The sequence below is a fragment of the Palaemon carinicauda genome, unplaced genomic scaffold (assembly GCF_036898095.1).
Source record: "Palaemon carinicauda isolate YSFRI2023 unplaced genomic scaffold, ASM3689809v2 scaffold2, whole genome shotgun sequence".
In the NCBI taxonomy this organism is placed as follows: domain Eukaryota; kingdom Metazoa; phylum Arthropoda; class Malacostraca; order Decapoda; family Palaemonidae; genus Palaemon; species Palaemon carinicauda.
Window position 1 is genome coordinate 908,045 of NW_027169589.1, and position 23,164 is coordinate 931,208.

Genomic DNA, 23,164 nt, shown 5'->3' on the forward strand with positions numbered 1-23,164 from the left:
TCCCAATTCATCCAGCAAGCAGGAAGTATCTCCGGGTGAAGTGGGGTGCCCAGATATTGCAGTTCAGAGCCCTAGGCTTCGGCCTGTCCACAGCCCCCCAGGTATTCATGGAAATTTTTACGACGATCTCCATTTGGGCTCACGAACAGGGGATCCGTCTAATTCAGTACTAGGACGACTGGTTACTCCTTTCTTCCTCAAAGGAAGTCTTGAAGCAACAAGGCGCGGAGCTTCTTCATCTTTGCAAAACTCTGGGCATCACCATCAATCTGGACAAGTCTCATCTGTCCCCAACCAACAAGATGACGTACTTGGGGATAGTCCTGGATTCCTTACTAGTCAAGGCGTTTCCATCAGTAGACAGGCTGACCAATCTAGACCCAATTCTCCGTCCCTTCCTGGCAGGTCAACCCAGAAGAGCAAAGGATTGGCAGAGGTTGATAGGACACCTAGTGTCCTTAGAGATGATGGTCCCCCAAGGAAGACAGAAGTTCAGGAGCATCCAGTGGAACTTAAAGGATCGGTGGGATCAGAGTTCCCCAGACGTGATTGTGCCAGTTCTACCGGAGACCAAACAGTCCCTGGAATGGTGGCAAGATCGAGCGGACACTCTGAAAGGGATGCCACTGTCCTCCGGACCTCCAGAGCTTCTGCTCTTCACAGACGCATCAAAAGAAGGGTGGGGAACCCATCTTCTAGGAAAAGCAGCGAGAGGCAGTGGGACGGAAAAAGAAAAGTCTCTCCTCTCTCCTCATCAATGTTCTGGAGATGAGGGCTGTTCAGGAAGCCTGTCTACACTTCAGTCCATTTCTAAAGGGAAACTCAGTGGTGTTAATGTCATACAATGCCACAGTAGTGGCGTACATAAAGAAGGAAGGAGGATTGAAGTCGAAGGAGTTGTGTGTTCTCGCCTTGCAAGTCCTGAAATGGGCAGAAGCGGAACAAGTCAGACTGTCGGCGAGATTCATTCCGGGAAAGGAAAACGTTCTAGCCGACGGCCCCAGCAGGGTAGGCCAAGTAGTGGGGACAGAATGGTCTCTTCACCCCGAGGTAGCAAGATTCGTCATCCGAATGTGGGGTTCACCGGTAATGGATCTCTTTGCGACAAGGCTGAACGTGCAACTTCCCGTTTTCTGTTCTCCTGTCGTAGACCCAAAGGCGGCATTGGGGGACGCCTTTCAGCACAAGTGGGACAATCTGGACGTGTACGTCTTTCCTCCTTTCGCCCTGATCAGGCAGGTTCTCAACAGAGTAAGGACAGCCAACAACCTAAAGATGACTTTGGTAGTGCCTTGGTGGCCGGAGAGAGAGTGGTTCGCAGACCTAAAAGGTCTGGCTATTCTTCCTCCGTGGCCTCTTCCAGACAGACCAGACCTCCTGAGGCGGCCACACTTTCTGAGGTTCCACGAGAATCCTCAATCCCTTCGTCTTCACGACTGAAGGTTATCCAGAGCCTCCTGAAAAGACAAGGGTATTCGACCAAGACAGCTGTTAGAATGTCACTTTACCTGAGACAGTCCTCTACAGCAGTCTACCAAGTGAAATGGGCAGATTTTACTAAATAGTGTGCTTCAAAGAAAATAAAGCCTTTAGAAGCATCGGTACGACATCGCAGACTTTCTCGTTCACCTCAGAGATGAGTTGGGCGTGTCGATTCCAGCAGTAAAGGGGTACGAGTCGCCCTTGGACAAGTTTTTCTCTTGAAAGGAATAGATCTAGGTTCTACTAGACACATCTCGATGCTCGTCAAGAGCTTTGAGCAGTCCTGTCCTCCCTCGTCTCCTAGGGTTCCGCAATGGGATCTGGCTAGAGTTCTAGATATGCTTAGTAAGCCCCCCTTCGAACTTTTGAAGGATATAATGGACAGGAATCTTACGTTTAAGGCGGTCTTCTTGTTAGCATTGGCGTCAGCGAAGAGAATAAGAGAAATTCATGGGTTGTCCTACGTGGTAGAACACTCAAGGGGTTGGAGAGATATCTCCTTTAAGTTGTCCCCTCGTTTGTCGTCAAAACCCAAAACCCATCCGTTTGGGATCCTAGGTTCGAGGGTTTCTCTATTCCAGTAATTCCAAAATCAGATAATCAAGGTGACTTGAATTTGTGTCCTGTCAGAGTTATAAGGAACTATCTAAGAGGACGGCAAATCTCCGCCCAGGTATAAAGTATCTTTTTGTCTCCACGGGTACGACGGAAAAAGAAAATTTCCAAAAACACCATTTCCTTTTGGCTCAGGCAAGTCATCATTCAAGCTTATTCTAGTGCAGGACTTTCAGTTCCAGGAATGCCCGGGGGGACATGACGTTAGAGGTAGAAGTACCTCTCTAGCTTTTGGAAAAGAACATGTCAGTAGCTCAGATTCTTAGAGCAGGCACTTGGTCTAACCAATCGACGATTTAACGGCCCAAGCCCCATGTTCAATCGCGGTTTCAAATCTATACGCACAGGTGATCTTTTCAATTTTTTCCCCTTCTTCTCCTCGTACGATTTATCGTCTTGGGGAGTCTTGCACAGTAGACCCGCACTATGCCGTATATCCATATTACATCAAGCACATCATCAAGGAGTTATGTAGGGTGAGTACTTTATGCACAATTAATGAGCTCTTTGTGTAGTTTATCCTACTTTCCAGTTGTTTGGGCCCTCAGTCATGGAGGCACCCCCACCTCCTAAAGTGTAAGTCTCCTAAGAAAGTGTTTCGAGGTAAGTCTCTGTGTTGGAATAAATCACAAATTATTAATAATTTGTATTTTTCCTAACATACTTACCGAGAAACACTTTCGGGTTATGGCCCTCCCTTCCTTCCCCCAGGTGCCTCACTGATCTTTAGTATTGTTACTTTCATAGAACTTACTGAAGCTTACGACCCGAGAGAGTATGCGGCCTACCTGGGTTTGCCCTCAGGGCACGTTTTCCTCCGCTAGGCCTACCATTATAGAAAATGGGAGTAGGGTAAACTACACAAAACTGTGGTCGTTTGAGAGGAGGTTCCAGGTAACTCCTAAGAAAGTGTTTCTCGGTAAGTATGTTAGGAAAAATACAAATTACTAATAATTTGTGATAATAATAATAATAATAATAGCAACTCAGCTTTAGCAGTGTGGGTAAGATAACTTTGATACAGAACTGGTTTAATTGATAATAGAGGCTTGGAAGTTCGAGAGATTCGGTAGCCTTTTTTTTACCACAGCCATTACCCACATGTTGGGCTGCAATCTTTCCCAAATGGGGAAGAAGTGGGGCAGTTTTCCTCCTACTGGAATTTGGGTGAAAAAACACCATACTATTATACGAAAAGGTTCTCAAGTCAGGTTTGCAGTCTTGAAATGTGTATTGTAACAGAATTCAGTTATGCTATCCCATGACCAAAGGGGACTCCTATTTCACACGTCAGTGGTTAAGAAAACTGACCTATAAGGTGAAAGTTGAGTATTTCTAGAAACTGACCTCAAGTCATCATTTTGAGTTCTGCTCTCTATTTGAGCCACTTCTCTTATCAATGTTAATTCCATTTAACACAGGTATATGAGTATAGATTAATTTCCATTTTTGTTCAGATACTGCCCTTACCATATATTGTACATATCTGTTCTCTTATTCACAAAACACACAAAAGATGATAATGCCTCAGAGGCCTTATCTGACAGTTTTATTTAAGCAAGTCAGATAATCTAAAATTACATCCAAATCCTGGTGTCCTGCAAAATTCCCTTGTATGAGACTTGAATAACTCTTAATATAGAATCTGCAAAGGAAAGGGATTCAAACACACTCCCTACCACTTCTTTTCTCCAACCATTACCCCTACATTAAGGGATAAGTTGCGTAATGTGCTCTTTCAAAGGCATCCTCTTCCGCCAAACATCTCTCCATATTATCCCTCACCTTATCTCGGCATCTAATTTACTGACACCCTCTTGATCTCCCCGCCCCACAGGTTCCTCCCAAGCTCTCCTTACTCCCTTCCCACCATTAATCCTCAACACATGCCCACACCTTCAGTCATGACACTCTCATCTCTGTAATCTTTACTACGCTTACCGTTCTTACTCCATCATTTTCCAATCTGTCAAGCATTGATATTCCCTTAATCCACCACAGCATTCACATTTCTCTTCTCTTAAGTTTTGCTTCCTCTCTTTATCTTAGCGCCCACATTTCCGATCTAAACATTAACACTAGTCTTATTACTGTGCGACATATCTAGTCTTTTATCTTGATGGGAATTTTTTATCACATACCACTCCTGTTACACTCCCTACCTGATTACCTACAAGTAATATCCTTAGTTAACCAATTCGCATAACCTGAATTTAGACATTTTATTTTATGGGGCTTATTGATTGGGTCAAGACTGGCAATGACATTGAAATTCAAGACAATGTCAAGTAATTGATTAGTATCGTATTAGTCAGCATGACTTTTGTGTTAAACAGGATCTAAGTACTAAACATAAACCTGAATTGCAAACCTTTTTTTTCAATATTAATCTTACCCGATGATCATGTAGCTGTCAACTCTGTTGCCCGACAGAAATCTACGGTCGGGATACGCCAGCGATCGCTATACAGGTGGGGGTGTACACAACAGCGCCATCTGTGAGCAGGTACTCAAGTACTTCTTGTCAACAAGAACTCAATTTTTCCTCTGTCGTGCCACCGGCTAGACCTACTTGGATACGCTGTTGATTCTAGAGTTATTGTTCACGATTTGGTGATGTATTTGCTCTAGAGTTTAGCCTTCGCTATTCAGGAAGCTTTATCATTAACTTAGCAAGCTTTTGGAATTAATTTGATTTAATTATGGTGACAAAGAGAGTATGGACTCTCTTTCACTTTTAAATGGCCGACCCTTCCCTTAGACGGAAGTGTTGGTGTCGAAGAGAGTATAGACTCTCTTTCACTTTTTATACCCACCCTTCCCTTAGACGGAAGTGTGTTTAGGTATTTGGTAATTTTGCTTAACAAAGTTATAGATTTATTTTATATCTCTCCGCCATTTATAGGCCTCTTCGATTAACTTCCATTTATTATAAACTTATAAAAATTAATTTTTATGTTTGTTTATATGCGACCTTTCCTAATAGTAGGCGGTCCTTACTTGGAACCGAAGTTAATTAACATTGAGCCCGTCATATCGTTTTTCCTGTTAAGAATTTATGCTATTTTTATTTTAATGTTTTTGAAAGAATTTCCTTGATAGTCTCGTACTGTTTTCTAAGTTGAACTAACGTTTTGTTTAGTCTCCGCAGTTGTTGACGTTCAGAACGTTCAACTTGCGCTCTATCGTTACGATAGAGAGAGAGTATTTCACGGTTTCACGTTGCAGTAAGAGTAAACCGATTCTAGCGTTTCGTTCATTCTTTCTTAGCTTAAATGGTTTTAATTCTAATAAAGGAACTTTTTATTTGGGAAACCTTTCAGTTTTTTTTCCTTTAACAAATAATATGTTTTAACGATATATATAATTGGGCTCATCTCTCAGGTTCTAAGTCAAGAGAGAGAGATAGAGAGATAGAGACGGAGGGAGAGAGAGGAGGATAAACGTTTCGTTCAAGCGGGTAACGTTGTTCTCGTTTTTTGCTCTTCTCCCTAGTCGCTATAGGGGAAGAAGGTAAAACGTTTCTAGAGTTTTATTCTTGTTCCCAGGCTTTATGCGGTGAGAGATTTTAAACGTAGTTTATTTGATCTAGTGTTTAGTCTCTTTTCCAGCCACTGAATTCTTTATCTTTCATTATGTTTTTCTGTTACATTGTAATACTGTTTTCGCAATTACTACCTTTTAATGAAGGATAGGAGTGCGTGTTTCAGGTACAAACCACTTAAAGTTTCGAGTTCAGTGAAATAAGTGCAAACAGAAAATCAAAAGTGATAAAGTGATATGCGCAAAGTGTTACAGTGTTGCGTTCGAGGGTTCGTCTGTTCGTGCCAGTTGTTCACCTAGTCCGATACCTCTTACAAGCTCCCAAGCCCAGGGGAGAAGTAATGTCGAAGGACTTATGGGTTCCTCAGGCCTTGATCAACGAACAGACGTTTTCCTCCGTGGTTTCGGGTGTATCTACACACGTTGCCGACGTGATCACCCCACCCACACAAAGACGAGAGAGCCCATTTATTCCTCGTCTGCGGAAGAGGTTTCTCGCAGAAACCATGGACCAAATCTTGCAGCTTTTAAGTGCAAGTCGGTCCCTTCCGCGCAAGTCCAACGGCCTAGGTGTAGCCACTGGGTCAGTTCGGACTTGCTGCAGTACGACAACTGCACACCTCCCAAGAGAGGCAAGGTGGTACCGCAACAGGCAGTAACTCCGTCTGTTGCCGCACCAGCGGTTTTAGACCCTCAGTCACAACGGACAGTAGCTCCGTTTGTTGTTGTCTTTCATAGACCCTAGTGGTCCATGCTGCAGACTATACAGTCTCAGCTTGCTCCTTCATGCAGGAGTATCATGCTGGAAGGTTGACAATGCACCTGTTAACCTACAACCCGCCGAGGTTGTGCGCTCAGCAGATACTGCGGCTGCCTGCTCCCACCCTCCACCTGTGAGAGCTCCACCACCGATGCGCAGTCAACCCTGCCAGACGCATGTTCTTGCTGCACCATCTGCTAACATGCGTGAGCTACCGCATCATCAGTGGGAAGGTTCTGTAGAGCTGCCGGGTTCCAGCACTATGCGGCATTCTCCGCAGCCCATGCAGCATGCTCTGCATACCTTACAGCATGCTCCGCATACCATGCAGCATGCTCTGCATACCTTACAGCATGCTCTGCATACCTTACAGCATGCTCCGCATACCATGCAGCATGAGCCGCATACCTTACAGCATGCTCCGCATACCATACTGCATGCTCCTCAACCCACCGCAGCCCCTCCCACGCTCCAGCACTCTGCTTTTGTTGTTGCCAGCTCCCACACTCCGACTGCGGAGAAGGTTGACGATGCACCCGTGGGCCTACACCTCCCACGGTTGTGCGCCCGGCATGGCTTCCTTCTCTCACACTCTTGTTGTGAGAGCTCCTCCACCCATGCACAAGTCAACCCTGCCAGATGTATGATGACTCCCACGCACAGAGCACTCCGTTGCCGTGCGTGAGCTACCACAAGCTGCCGTGTTTTGACACGGTGTGTCAGCCTCCGCAACACACTGTGGTTACCGCCACTCGCCAGCAGCAAACTAGTCAGTCAGGAGTTGAGGCTTCCCCACACAACTTTGGTTGTTGCCAACTCACAAACTGTCATACAGTTACATGACGTTGCCTTCTGGTCTGCTACTTATACACCAGTGCTGTATGTCCTCACGCTCCTGTTGTGGTTGACAGTTCAGTTTTTGACAGTTCACAGACTGTCAAGCAGTTTCATACGTTGCCTTCTGGTCTGCTGCTTTTGCACCAGTGAAACCCTCACTGAGAGAACCTAGCTTTTCTCGGATATGGTTCCTGTAGATGAGAAAGTGCTGTTCTCCCTCCTTCTGATATTCCCTTGAGGACTCTGTCATTTGGAGAGGAGCCTTAAGCTGCTTAGCCTCCTATGGACTTTTATTTAAGCATAACATGCTTCCAGGGAGGGTAAATGGTTCCGCTTCAGTCGCTAACCCCGTCTGTTGCCACACCTGCTCCCATAGACCTTGGGCTTTGTTGCAAGACATGCAGTCCAAGCTTAGTCCTTGATAGAGGATTTTTTACGAAGTCAGTGTGTCACTGGGAAGACGTTCAACAACCAGCAGAGGTGACTTGTTGTGACGCAGTGCGGCAACCTCAGCAACCCGATAAGGAGTTGTCTGTACTACCCAGACAGTCTAGACAGTTTCGGGTTGTCGCTGTACTTCCTCGCTTCCCCATGGTTGACAGTTCACAGACTGTGCAGCAGTACCATGATCTTGTGTCCGGCTCCGTCACGCATCCACCAGTGCGACCGGATTCAGCGAGTCAGACGTTGCCCACTCCGTTGCCGTTTCCTCATCAGTTTCGGATGAGGAACCCTCTGATGAGGACATGGCTGAACGAGAAGATCAATCCCCAGCCCTGCTATCCATCCAGAAGATGCTGAAGAAGGAATACGGCCCTGTCAGGCTGTGGATGAGTCTGGTTAGGACACTGTCATCCGTGGTGCATTTGGTGTCACTTGGAAGACTACACCTCCGTCCTCTTCGGTTTCATCTAGCTCTTCACTGGAAAAGGACAAGACGCTACAAGCGGTCTCGATCCCGGTTTCCGGAAGATAAGTCTGGTCTAACCTGAGGAAAGGACTTTATCAACCTTTTATAGGGTCTTCCCCTGACTGTTCAGACTCCCAACCACGTTCTCTTCTCAGACGCATCGGACGTAGGCTGGGGTGCGACCTTAGGCGGTAGGGAATGCTCGGGATTATGGAACTCGCGTCAAAGGACAATGCATTTTAACTGCAAGAAGCTTCTGGCAGTAAGTCTGACCTGGAAAAGCTTCAGGTCTCTCCTTCAAGACAAAGTAATGGAGGTCAACACGGACAACTCCCTGCTTTGATGTTCATATCCTAGCAAGGAGGGACCTACTCTCTGACATGGTGCGAGTTCGCTAGTGACCTCCTCTCCTGTTCAACAGGTCTTGACTTTTCACTAGTAACAAATTTCTTCCAAGGCAACTTGAATGTCTTAGCAGTTTGTCTCAGTAGGAAGGGACAATAATTCCAACATATTGGACCCTCCACAGAGATGTATGCAAGAGACTTTGGGTCACTTGGGGCCATCCAACCATGGATCTCTTCGCAACCTCGATGTCCAAGAGGCTCTCAACAGACCCAGCAGTGGTTCTTTTAGATGCCTTTCTACTAGATTAGTCTCATCTAGATCTATATGCATTCCCTCAGTTCTAGTTTGTCAACAAGGTACTGCAGAAGTTCGCCTCTCACGTTGGGACAAAGTTGGCCCGCGAGAGAATAACTTACCGAGGTACTTCGATGGCTAGTAGACGTTCCCAGAACTCTTCCCCTAAGGGTGGACCTGCTACGTCTGCCACGCGTAAGAAGGTACTCCAAGGCCTCCACGCTCTTCGTCTCACTGCCTTCAGAGTATCGAAAGACTCTCGAGAACTAGAGGTTTTTCGAAGGAGGCAACCAGAGCGATTGTTAGAGCAAGGAGAACATCCACCCTTAGAGTCTACCAATCGAAGTGGGGAATCTTCCTAAACTGGTGCAAGTCAGTATCCGTATCCTCGACCAGTACCTCTGTAACTCAAATAGCTGACTTCCTCTTATATCTGAGAAAAGAGCGATCTCTTTCAGCTCCCACTTTCAAGGGTTACAGAAGCTTGTTGGCATCAGTCTTCCGTCACAGAGGCTTAGATCTTTTTAACAATAAAGATCTACAGGACCTCCTTAAGTCTTTTGAGACCACGAAGGAGCGTCGTTTGGTTACACCTGGTTGGAATTTAGACGTGGTTCTAAGATTCCTTATGTTAGACAGGTTCGAACCACTTCAATCAGCCTCCCTGAAAGATCTCACCTTTAAGACTCTTTTCCTGATATGCTTTACCAGCTAAAAGAGTCAGTGAGATTCATGCCTTCAGCAAGAACATCGGATTTTCATCCGAAACGGCTACGTGTTCTACATCTTGGTTTTCTAGCCAAACACGAGCTGCCTTCTCGGCCTTGACCAATATCGTTCGTTATTCCAAACTTATCGATATGGTTGGAAAGGAACTAGAAAGAGTATTATGTCCTGTAGAGCTCTTAAGTTCTTTTTTAAAAACCTTTATGAGGCCCGTCTGAAGCTTTATGGTGTTCAGTTAAGAATTCATCTTTGCCTATGTCAGAGAATTCTTTATCCTATTATTTTCAGACTGTTAATACGAGAAGCTCATTCCCTTCTGAATGAGGAAGACCAAGCTTGGCTGAAGGTAAGGACACACGAAGTTAGAGCTATCACAACTTCCGTGACCTTTTAATAAAATAGATCTCTGCAAAATATTTTCGACGCAACCTTTTGGAAAAGCTAATCAGTGTTCGCGTCTTTTATCTTAAGAATGTCCAGTCTCTTTACGAGAACTGCTACACTCTGGGACCATTCGTAGCAACGAGTGCAGTAGTGGTGGTGGCTCCACCACTACAATTCCCTAATTCCAGAACCTTTTTAATCTTTCTCTTGAAATATTTCTGGGTTGTCCGGAAGGCTAAGAAGCCTTCCGCATCCTGGTTGATTTGGCGGGTGGTCAAATTCTTTCTTGAGAAGCGCCTAGATTAGAGGTTGTGATGAGGTCCTTTAGTATGGGTTGCAGCCCTTAATACTTCAGCACCTAGGAGTCGCTCAGCATCCTAAGAGGATCGCTAGGCTCAGTAAGGAAGACGTACTTAAAAAGGCAGAGTAATGGTTCAAGTCGACTTCCTTACCAGGTACTTATTTATTTTATGTTTGTTATTTTGAATAACGGCTAAAATAAGATACAGGATACTTAGCTTCTTTGTTAACATGTATGCTGGTCTCCACCCACCACCCTGGGTGTGAATCAGCTACATGATCATCGGGTAAGATTAATATTGAAAAATGTTATTTTCATTAGTAAAATAAATTTTTGAATATACTTACCCGATGATCATGAATTTAAGGACCCGCCCTTCCTCCCCATAGAGAACCAGTGGACCGAGGAGAAAATTGAGTTCTTGTTGACAAGAAGTACTTGAGTACCTGCTCACAGATGGCGCTGTTGTGTACACCCCCACCTGTATAGCGATCGCTGTCGTATCCCGACCGTAGATTTCTGTCGGGCAACAGAGTTGACAGCTACATGATCATCGGGTAAGTATATTCAAAAATTTATTTTACTAATGAAAATAACATTTTTTAATCCAAGCCAACAATATTAAAGCTATCCATCACAAAGTTGGGGAGTTAAGCTGTGCAAACTATCATGGAAGTAAACAATTTTTCAGATTGTGTAGAATAAGAAGTTTACAAGCTAACATCATTCAATTCATTAGGGTTTTTTTCTGAGTAACATAGATACACAAAAGTTGAAAAGGCAATACATCATCACTTTCATGTATCTCAGAATTTTCTTCCTCATCTTCCTGTACTGCATGATAAGTGAAAATCAACTGATTTCTCAGTTTAACACCTGAATAGTGGGTAACTGTGCATGCATATGAGGACTCATTTTGTCCTTAGCTTGGTATGCTAGCATCTATATTTACCTCGCTAATGTTAGTTAGGGGTGAGGTAGTGGCTGAGCTCACAAGCGAACACTATCGTCTGAAATATGGTGAAAATGATGGTTTCTAGTTGAAACTTTGTTCACTTCATCAGAATTTCGGTAAAAGGAATTATATGATATACTATGCCATCTACATGAGTTGTATGAATCTTAGACGCTCTGGAGGGACTGTAAGACTGAGACCACCCACTCAATCTTCTGCCTCACAATCTGGTTATCCTATAGGTCAACTAGGATTGCAGTAATGAATGAGTTCAGCAGTAGGAGCAACTAAAGAATGTAAAGATTCTGAGACTCTGTGTGAGACTTTTAAATCTGTAATGCACAACATACTTTCAAAATCATTACTGAAGGAAATGCAATTAACACTGGATTTAACTTTCGGAGTTAGGTTTGGCAACGGGGTGTTGATGACCAGAATTCAGAAGTCCAGTGAATCCTCTCTTAATACTGCAATGGTGTATTAAGAGAGGATTCACTGGACTTCTGAATTTTAGCAAAGGAAGCAATTAATGTCAAGAGTTTGTGAAGTTCATCACAATTGAAAATGGTCAAAAGGTGGAGGCGTGTCATTATCATTATCATCCCTGCTATAATCAACTAGCCTACTGTACCCAGGTTTCTCCCCCGAACTAACAACAAGTTTTCTTTTGTGCTTAGAACTGTTTACTTAATCAGCAACCATTAAAATATACTTTCCCATGATTGGTACCACGAGTGAAACATACTCTTCACAACGATTATTTAGATCACAGTACTGTATTTACTCTGACACAATGCGCTAAGAGAATATGGATCATAATCTCCCTGAAACAATTCTCGTGTACATTCCAATCAGTAATTGCTAACAAAACCAAGGGAAGACATCTTAATGCATAATATGTAAATAAATTGGAGAATTTGCGATGGTAGCAGATGCGATGATAAAACCAAAAAGCCAAAAGTGTCTCTGGCAGGACTTTTCTGGGCTTCTTATCACTTACTGCTAGAAAGTTCCATTCCTTTGTTAAGGGCAAGTATTTATTGAATGGAAAGAAATGGAAGAATTTTTAAATTTTGTCGATAAGTTTCAATCAAACCGACCTTTTGGAGAAGCAATACTGCATAAACATTAGGTAAGTATAGAAATAATTCCTGTTTCTTATTATGGTTCTTTAATTCAAGGTTGTTATTCTTCTTTTCTATATGTTTTCTGAAGATTTATATATTTCAATAGAGAAGTGCACTATATTCTTATGGTTGTCTCATTCCAAAGCCTTAATAGAGACAGAAGTCTACATCTGTATATATACACTTATGCTTAGTGGCTTGAAGATAGAATATTTTCAACAGATAGATTCTAGGTTAGATTGCTTCCCTGTTGATATGCAACTGGTAATTGTATTTAATGTAGGCGTACCACTAACCCTCCAACCACAGTAATTTGCCAGTCAATATGAAATCTGTGTAAGGTCTAATCTAAATTTTCATAACAAAATTGACAATAGGGGTTCTGGATTGTAGTTATAATATGTTTTGACTTAACCCTTTTACCCCCAAAGGACGTACTGGTACGTTTCACAAAACTCATCCCTTTACCCCCATGGACGTACCGGTACATCCTTGCAAAAAAATGCTATAAAAATTTTTGTTTTCATATTTTTGACAATTTTTTAAAAAACTTCAGGCATTTTCTAAGAGAATGAGACCAACCTGACCTCTCTATGACAAAAATTAAGGCTGTTAGAGCAATTTAAAAATAATATACTGCAAAATGTTCTGGGGGAAAAAATAACCCCATGGGGGTTAAGGGTTGGAAATTTCCAAAGAGCCTGGGGGTAAAAGGGTTAAGATTCCGAGGCTTCAGTGCTAACAGTACATCTCTGCGGCATTCTGGCTGGCACATGAAATATCTTAGCTCTGCGCTTAACGCAGTTTACTGTATGGAGATCTAGTATCAGGTTATTGTGGGCAGATTGGTTGTAATATTTCCTTTTAGTTTAGAAATCCAGGAAAATGATGAAATAAATCCTGTAATATTTTCATTAAAAAATTAATCTTCAGAGATGATTATTGTATGGATATCCTATTATTTTTTTTAGTTATATTAGTTTGTAAATCACCAAAATTAAGTCAAGTTAATTAGTGTAGGATTTTTTATAATTCATATTAGGTTAAATAATAATGTTCTTGAATTTTTCATTGATTTTATATTTTGCGTTTTGTTTTCCCTTTCCAAGGAATTAGACTTGCCTGTGAAGTCTGTAGATTTAATGAAGAATGAAGAGCATTTTTAAAGTCGATGTGTTATGCTAATTACCTGAAAGTTCCATGTACCTTTTTATATTAAAAAGAGAGAGTAGAGAGTAGAGGTCCCCTTTTTGTTTTTGTTTCTTTGTTGATGTCGGCTACCCCCCAAAATTGGGGGAAGTGCCTTGGTATATGTATGTATGTATGTATGAATTTTTTTTTATCATCTGACAGGCTTCGCGATTATTCTCCCAAAGTGAGGCAAAATACGTTGACAATCCTGACACATCTCATCCTGAATGATATGGTGAAAGTTAAAGGGCAAATCTCAGATATTGCTCTTTGTATAACAGACGAAGATCCACGCATTTCAGGTAATGATAAAACTTGAATTATAATTCTTATATGTTCGACATCATTCACCATCTTTTTAAGACTACGGCAGAGTATAAGATTAATCATCTCTCACTGAATTTGAACTCAATAACATTGATAAAGTTGGTTTCATGAATTTAGGTACTCTTGGAAAGCTTAGGAGACATCTATGGATGATCGATACTAAGTTAAAATAAGAAACTTTATAGTCTTATTGTTATAGTATTCTGAATTGCCAAGTGTTGCCTTAGCGTTCTGTGATATGTACCAATATTCAATGCAACTGCAGTTGAGGCTCATTAATTTTTATGTTCTTAAAGTTCATATTGATAGATTACGCGAGCTGCATTCTTCTACCTGAAGCACATGATAAAACTTATATCCAAATGTAACCATGGGTATAGTAGGAAGGGATGTAAGTTTTGTGACATTCCCTTAGTTTCAGGAAAATGGGAAAAAGTACAGTACTGTATAATGAAAAACAATTTTTCTTCTTCTTTTAGACAGCTAGGATATTCTTCTGATTATAAACCCCCCTATTAGGTAAGTTACAATAAGAGGAACTGACATGCCCAAGTTGTTCTTTACTCCAGATTACTTTCATACCATCCATATAATATTGAAATAGATACTGACCTCAGAATTATTTCTGATTTTACTGGCATTAGATTAGAGTCAGAAGAAAAGCCCATTATCAACAAAGGCAGTTTTTTTAAAGTTTAGACAGCAATTTTTTAGTTTAAAGTTGAACAAAACTGCCAGGAAAAGATTGTACATTCATCATAACAGCAACAGTGTTTTCCAAAATTACTTCATAACCCAGAAGGCACATTATCTAAAACACTTGTACCTAAGCACTGAATATTTATTTATTGCAGTGTTCCTTGATGAATACTAGATATTGTTGGATTCTGCCAGTGCAAGTTTTTTCTCTTAGATAATTTCCAAAATCAAGTTTGGTCCAAGCCATGACATATTTCAGTAAATCTTCCCCAATATTTATATGCTTCATGCTGTCAAGCCCCATCTTGGTGACTGTAAAGAAAAAACAAGAGAGTTCCTTTTGGGTTTTCAAGTTTGCCTGTATATAGTGCTTGCACTTACTCACAGGTGTCTCTTAAATAGCATTGTATACTCAGTTCAATGGTACTTGGTTTTATGTTGGTAGCCAGTTAACACTCATTTAACTGTTTGTAACATTCAATAGTTTTGAGAATTTGTTTTCATTTGAACAATGCTTTATATCATCACAACTGACTGCTGTATTTACTAAATCACCAGAATGGTATCCGCTCATTTAAGTAAATCAAGTTTATTCCGTAACCGAAATACAAACCATGCTATTTAAATAGGGTATTACTTTCGGCGTAGCTGGATGACGAGCCATTAGATTTTTAACGAGGGTTAACTACCCCCTCGCTACTTAGCGAGGGAGTAGGGGAGGGGTAGCTAGCTACTCCTCCCCCTCACACACCGGTGAACTGATTCACTTCGCTTTTGGCTCGGGTGATGGTCAGACATGTCTGCTCTCACCCTCGCATTGACAGCCTTAATCTTTTTTGCTTTCTCTTTCAGTTTATGTGTTTGGAAGTTGGCCTCTTTCTTTATCATGCGGAAGTGCCCTGGTTTACCCGACCGCCCTTGTGGGACTTATATGTCGGCGGTCGAGACGGACCCTCACACCTTGTGTCCGTTCTGCAGAGGTCAACGGTGTGATAAAGATAAAGTGTGCAGGGAGTGGTCTACCTCCCAGTGGGAGAGGTTTTCCCGGCGACGGAAGAAGAAGTCTATGCGGGATATTTCTCCTTCAAGGGTTTCCTTGAAGAAGGAAAATTCCAAGGACTCTTCTTCCGTTGTCCGAACCTCCTCCGAAGCTCCGGCTCGACCGGTCTCTCGTGAGAGGCCGTCGAGTGGTAGCGTAGGCCGTTCTTTTGTTGACCAACCTCTGGGTTCGGGAGAGGGAGTTTCCTCCCATAGCGAGGCAGCTCCTCCTCCTCCTTCGGGCGAGGATTTATCTGTTTCTGTATATAATGATGATTTATTGCAGCTTTGGGCTTCCTTGGGGCTTAAGGGTTCTCCCTCCAGGGAAGCCCTGTTTGACTTGATCCAGTTGGGCGCAGCTGTCAAACAGTAGCCGGTGATAGCGGAGGTTGACCTTCTGTCTATCGTCGACGTTGTTGTGCCAGAGGCTTCCGACGGGTCGGGTCAAACCCCTGCCTTGGGTGCTGATGTTGCTGAAGGCTCAGTTCCCCCCTCCGAACATCCTTCGAGGGAGGAGCTGAGTCCAACGGTCTCTCTTGCAGGTGATTCTCCCCCTCGGGGGAGTTCACTGACAGAGACTCCTCTTTGGAGGACCGACGATGGTGTTCCTACTCCCAGAGGACGTATCCGTCGCAAGGCTCGCCCTCCTCTTTGCCGTAGAGGTCTTCCTTCTCCCCACAAGGGAGTTAGGAGGCTCCTCGCTCTCGCCGTCCCCCGCAGAGGATCCTCCTCGACGTTTGTTGACCGTTGCAGCCGCATCACTGGACCTCTCTGCCGATCGTTCGCGATCTCCTACGCCTGCAAGACCTGCTGATCCTCCTTCACCGTTCGTGGCAGCTGATGCGCAGTGGGCGCCCTCGCACCCCATTATCCAATGGGCACCGGTCCCTTTGGAGCAAAAGGGCTTGTCTCACAATGTGAGCAAGTCCCTTAAGTGCCAGGTTTCACCTGTGCGCCCACGATCTCCTGCGCGCTCCCGCGCAGTTGTGCGCAAGCGCTCTCCTGTTCCTGCTGTTGCTGAGAGTCATCCTGTGCCGGAAACAACGCGCCAGCGATCTCCTATGGCAGAGTCGACATGTCAGCGCTCTCCCGCTCGCCATCGATCTCCTGCTCGCCAGCGCGCTCCTGCTTGCAAGTGCTCTCCTGTACGCCAGCGATCTCCTCCTCGCCAGCGCACATCTGCGCGCCCTGATCCTGATACGCGCCACGCGTGCCCACGATCTCCAGCTCACCAGCGAACTTCCCCTGCGCGCCAGCGCGTAACTACGCGCCACTGCTCGCCTGCGCGCCCACGATCTTCGGATCTGGGCGTAGGAAGGAAGCCTCATCCTTCGCCTTCTCGCCAGCGTTCACCTGCGCGCCCTCGAAACTCGCCCTCTCGTCAACCCTCGCCTACATGCCATCGTGCGCAGTCACCTTTGCGCCCACAGGTTCCAGCTCCTACCTTGCGCACTTCCAGAGGTGGACGGGACACTACGCGCCCACGAGCAGTCTCCTTCACGTGCTTTTACGCCTGCTGGTCCTGCGCCCCATCTGTCTTCTCCAGATCGCGCACCTGCGCGCCAGCGATCTCCTGCGCACCATCACTCTCCAGCACGCCCACGCGCCTGCTCGCCGAAGATCACCTGTGCGCAGTCGCTCACCTGCTTGCCCTGCGCGCCATCGCTCGCCTGCGCTCCGTCGTTCACCTACGCGCCGTCATTCTCCTGGTCGCCAGCACTTGCCCGCTCGCCCGCCCGCACACACACGTGCGCGAACGTTCGCCCGCGCGAGCCCAAGCGCGATTCCCTCCGGGTTTCGCAACGCGAGTTTCCTAGCGAGTCTTCAGGAGCGAGAGCAGTCAGGTCGTCTTCTTCACGGTCGTCTCCCCCCCCCCCTCGCAGGACGAGGGGAGGTCTTCAGAGAGGTCTAAGCACCAATCTTCTTCCCTTTCTTTTCAGGCAGGCCCTGTGGTATCTACTCCGAAAGATCGCCCGATCCCCTTCCCTCCAGCAGGAGTCTCTGACACTGCATCTGTCAGTAAGCAGCCATGGTTTGGGTCCCTTATCAGAGCTGTCGTTCAGGCTGTTAAGCCTGCCTTCGCTGATTTGGGTCTCAAACCAACGGCAGCTCTGACCCCACTGAAGAGGAAGAGAGGAGTAGAGATCGTGGTGACTTCTCCCAGGGTCAAACTGGCTCCTAAGAAGTCCGTAAGGAAGGCTCCTTCCCCCCTCAGACGTTCTCTCCTTCTCCTGTGGACGAAGCTTTTCCGTCCTCAGGGGAATCTACCGAGGTGAGACCTTCTCCCACCGCACCAATTGGAGAAACCCCACTGTGGGTAGGAGAATCGTCCCGTGTTGGGGCGGAGAAGAGCCCTCAGACTTCGTTGCTGGAGTCCTGCATCACTCCTAGAAGGGAACCGAAGGACTCGAAAACTATCCCGAAGTCTTCTTCCAGGATTTGACCAGAGCCAGCAAGACTCCAGGAAAACGTCCACGTGTCCCCCCAAGTAGAGCATCTGGGGACAGGAGACTTTGCTGCCAGTTCACCAGGAGGAGAGCAGCAAGAGTTAGAGCATGCCTTCTGGCAAGTTTTGACTCTGATGAGGCATCTCAACAGGTTCAAGGACCCTGAGATCGCCCCTCGTGAGGGCAAGGACACGGTCCTGGCCCGAGTCTTTGGCACTCAGAAACCCACTAAGGCCAGTGCGGCTTTGCCTTGGTCCCAAGGGGGGAAGAGTGCCAGGGATAAGGTTGAGGGCCAGCTCTCCGAGCTCGCCTCCTCCAGCCGTTCCACTGCTGGCAACAAGCTCCTCCCACCTCCTCGTGTTCAACAGAGGAGGTATTTTGAGATCATGGAGGAGTCTTGTTTAGCTCTTCTGCTCCACCAGTCTGTGGAAGAGCTTACCAGGGGAGTCTCTCTTGAGAGACTCTCCAGCCGGCAAGTGACATTTTCGGCAACAGAGATCCTGAGTCAGGAGAAGGTTGCAAAGTGTGCCATGCAGGCCACTTCGTGGCTGGATGTCTGGCTGGGGTCTCTGGGCATCCTGCTGCGATCCGAGGATCTGTCCAAGGAGAGCACCAGGAATGCCCTGGAGACCTTCCTCCTTTCGGGCACACGCACCATTGAGTTTCTGGCCCACCAAGTCTCGAACTTGTGGGCAAACTGGATCCTGAAGCGATGTGATGTGGTGACCGAGAGGTCCCACTCGAAGGTCCCAGCCGTGGATGTCTGCAAGCTCAGACATTCTTCCCCCCTGGGAAAGAGTTTGTTTGAGCCCAAGGATGTGGAACGGGCAGCTGAGAGGTGGAGAAAATCGAACCATGATTCTCTTCTCCAAAGGACTCTTACAACAAAGCCCTACAAACCTCCAGCACCTCAACAACCTCGCCAGTCCAAGACGACGAAACCGGCAGCGGCAGCAAAGACGATGGTGTCCAAGCAGCAGCCCTTTCCTGTCAAAGACAAGAAGGGCAGAAAGTCCTCCAGGGGAGGCAAGAATCCTAGAGGGAGCGGCCGAGGCCGCAAACGCTAGGATTGGCAATCCCCCTGCATGTCCACCAGTGGGGGGATGCCTGCAAAGTTTTGCATTCAGGTGGCAGCAACTCAGGGCCGATTCCTGGACGATCTCAGACTTGCAGTGAGACCGCAAGACTTCATGTGTACACTGGATCTAAAGGACCCGTACTTCCAGATCCCAATCCCTCCGTAGGTTGGCCAGGGCACCAGCCGCCCGTTGAGATACTACCACTAGAGAGGTATTGGATCCTTTGACTGGCCAGACAGTAATGCACTGGATCCCTCTCTCTGGTCACGGCTTATTTTTTCTTTGCCTACACTTACACAGAATAGTTTGGCCTATTCTTTACATATTCTCATCTTTCCTCATACACCTGACAACAATGAGATACTTAACACTTCTTCACCCAAGGGGTTAATTACTGTACTGCAATTTGTTCAGTGTACTTTCCTCTTGGTAAGGGTAGAAGAGACTCTTTAGCTGTGGTAAGCAGCTCTTCTAGGAGAAGGACACTCCAATATTAAACCACTGTTCTCTAGTCTTGGGTAGTGCCATAGCCTCTGTACCATGGTCTTCCACTGTCTTGGGTTGGAGTTCTCTTGCTTGAGGGTACACTCAGGCACACTATTCTATCTTATTTTTTTTTTCTTCCTCTTGTTTTTTTGAAATGGTGTGTTGGGCAGGCTTAATAGAAGGGCCATGGATGCCTTGTGGTTTATCAAGAGGTTGTCTTTTCCTTTTTCTGATTCTTTTTCTTCTCAAAACCATCCTTACTGTCCTCCCTTCAGTTGAAGTGGCTATCCTGGAGGGTATTTAGCCTTGCATGGTGTATCGGCTCCTCCATGTTGACCAGTTTTTCCGACTTTTTACTATAGTCTATGGGTATCATCAATCACTTTGTTTATAATTCTGTACGTATTGTTTTTGTTATAATTCTTGTTAATCTAGTTTTTAAGTATGATGTCTCTTTTTTATTTCTATTAATTCTTATGCTGTCTGGAGACATTGAGCGAAATCCTGGACCAGTACGTCCTAGATTTCGTCAATGTCGTCTTCTGTATTGCAATATTCGTGGTCTTCATGCAAATATCCAAGACCTTACAGTTGCGTCCAGACAGTATGATATTCTTTTGTGCTCAGAAACTTTGGTTTCTAATATGAGGCATTCATCTGAGCTCCTTATAACTGGTTTCAAGAAGCCAATAATGTTGAAACGTGATGCCATCCCTAGGGCCAGGGGAATGGCGGTGTATATTAGGACCGAGTACCCTGCTTCTCATAAGTCCTGCTATCAATGTGGATGTCATGAGATTCAGGTAATAAAAGTTTGTGGCAGGCATAACAACTTTTATTTATGTTCGATCTACCGGAATCCAGACATGGATGATTCTATCTTCGATTGTCTTCTTACCATTATGGCTAAGATACAAGAAGATGATAGAAAGGCTTCTTTTGTCTTTGTTGGTGATTTTAATGCTCACCATAGGGAGTGGTTAAGTTCTATCTCTCCTACCGATCGCCATGGCTTAAGAGCTTTAGACTTTGCCTCTGAATCAGGCTGTGAGCAAATCATAAATGAAGCTACTCACAGGTCTGGTAATTGCTTGGACCTTGTATACACTGAATCCCCTGGCGTTATAACTGGTAAGGTTGGTTCTCCAGTCGGGACATCTGATCATGCCTTGATTTCATTATTAGTGAAGACTGAGCAGCTTGTCCCTGATATATCATATTCTTGTAAAATTTATATGAAATCCCAAGCAGACTGGAATGGGATTTTACATGATTTTTTGTGCTTGAATTGGTCACAATTATATAATAGTGTAGATCCTGTTGTCCCTTTGAATGAGAATCTAGTCAACATAATTGATAGGCGTATCCCTTCTCGTGTGCTAAGGTACCGAGTGAAGGACAAACCGTGGTTCAATAATGATTGTAGACGTGCTTTTTTGGAGAAGCAGGAGGCCTATCAACTTTGGAAGGGTAACAGATCAGATTTGACCTGGAACAACTATACTCAGCTTCGAGCTTTTGCTCAGAGAGTTTATGCCTCAACTGAAAAGGAGTACAATTTAACCATAAAAGAAACACTTTCTGGTACAACTCAGGAACATAAATGGTGGTCTACCCTTAAATCTGCACTCTTTGGTGTAGATGCAACAGTTCCTCCTTTACTTAAACCAGATGGCTCAGTCACTCACTGTCCAAAGGAAAAGGCAACCCTTTTGGCTGATGTTTTTGACAGTAAACAGAGTAATGAAAAACTTGAACTTCCTCATTCCTGTTTTCCTGAGGCTAAACTAACTAGTTTAGCTTTTCGATCTCGTGAGATTAAAGCTCTGTTGATGGACCTTGATGCTTATGGAGGTGTAGACCCAAATGGTATTTTTCCTTTGTTTTTTATAAAGACAGCAGATTTCTTAGCTCCAAAGTTATCTGTTATTTTGCGCAAGTTAGCAAGAAGAGGAGCTTTTAGCACTAGTTGGAGAATTGGTAATGTTACTCCTCTATGTAAATGTGTTTGTGGTAGCTCAAGTCCCACTGATTACCGCCCAATTTCCATAACTCCCATATTATCTAAAATTTTTGAACGTCTTCTGGCAAAACGTCTTAATAGGTTTGCTGAAGGTAATCATCTACTCCCTAGTTTGCAATTTGGTTTTCGTAAAGGCCTTGGAGCATGTGATGCCCTTCTTACAATCTCCAATGCTGTACAGAAATCCCTTGATTGTGGTCGGGAAGTTCGTATGATTGGCCTTGATTTTAGTGCTGCCTTTGACCGTGTTAATCATGAGGCCCTTGTTTTCAAACTGAAACAGTTGGGAGTGGGTGGGTCGTTTCTTAGCATTATTATTGATTTTTTAAGTAATAGATCTCAAAGAGTTGTTGTTGATGGGCACCATAGTGATTATAGGAATGTGATATCTGGTGTTCCACAGGGTAGTGTTCTTGGCCCATTACTTTTCATACTATATACACATGACATGTGGTTTGGCCTAGAAAACAAGCTTGTTGCATATGCAGATGATGCTACTCTCTTTGCATCAATTCCATCCCCTGAATGTAGATCTAGGGTTGGTGAATCCCTTAATAGAGATTTAGCTAGAATTAGTGCATGGTGCAAATTATGGGGTATGAAGTTGAATCCTAACAAAACTCAAAGTATGATTGTAAGTAGGTCAAGGACGGTGGTTCCTCAACATCCGGATCTCAGTATTGATAATGTTTCTTTAAATATGTATGACTCTTTCAAAATTTTAGGTGTGATTCTCGACAGTAAATTTACTTTTGAGAAACATATAAGGTCTGTGTCTTCTTCAATTTCACAAAAAATAGGCTTATTGAGAAAGTCTTTCAAGATTTTCGGTGATCAATCTATTCTGAAGAAGTGTTTTAATTCCTTCATTCTACCTTGTTTTGAGTATTGTTCTCCTGTCTGGTCTTCAGCTGCTGATTCTCATCTTAATTTGTTGGACAGAAACTTACGGTCTATTAAATTTCTTATTCCTGATCTAGATATTAATCTCTGGCACCGTCGTTCAATTAGTTCATTATGTATGTTGCATAAGATTTTTCACAACTCTGACCATCCTTTACATTCAGATCTCCCTGGACAATTCTATCCTGTTCGTAATACTAGGCAGGCAGTTAATTCTAATAGCCAGGCCTTCTCCATCACGAGGCTCAATACTATGCAGTACTCTAGAAGTTTTATTCCAGCTGTGACCAAGTTGTGGAATGATCTTCCTAATCGGGTGGTTGAATCAGTAGAACTTCAAAAGTTCAAAGTTGGAGCAAATGCTTTTTTGTTGACCAGGCAGACATAGTCTTTTTATAGTTTATTTATGACATATTTGTTTTTGATGTTGTTGATAGTTTATTATATGACATGTCTGTTTTGACGTTGTTTCTTATTTTAGAATGATTTATTGTTAATTTGTTCTCTTCATTTATTTATTTCCTTATTTCCTTTCCTCGCTGAGCTATTTTTCCCAGTTGGAGCCCCTGGGCTTATAGCATCTTGCTTTTCCAACTAGGGTTGTAGCTTGGATAGTAATAATAATAATAATAATAATTCAGCCTAGACAACAAGATCTGCCAGTTCAAGGTGCTGTGTTTCGGTCTCTC

General features: G+C 44.3%; 1 protein-coding gene across 1 annotated transcript in view; it reads left to right on the forward strand.

Annotated features, from left to right (window-relative positions):
- The window catches only part of Cap-D2 (CAP-D2 condensin subunit), a 307,837-nt gene that overhangs the window by 228,588 nt on the left and 56,085 nt on the right, over positions 1 to 23,164 (forward strand). Inside the window, exon 24 of the mRNA XM_068368385.1 lies at positions 13,636 to 13,775. Within this exon, the coding sequence (XP_068224486.1) occupies positions 13,636 to 13,775 (140 nt within the window). The remainder of the gene's footprint in view (positions 1 to 13,635; positions 13,776 to 23,164) is intronic.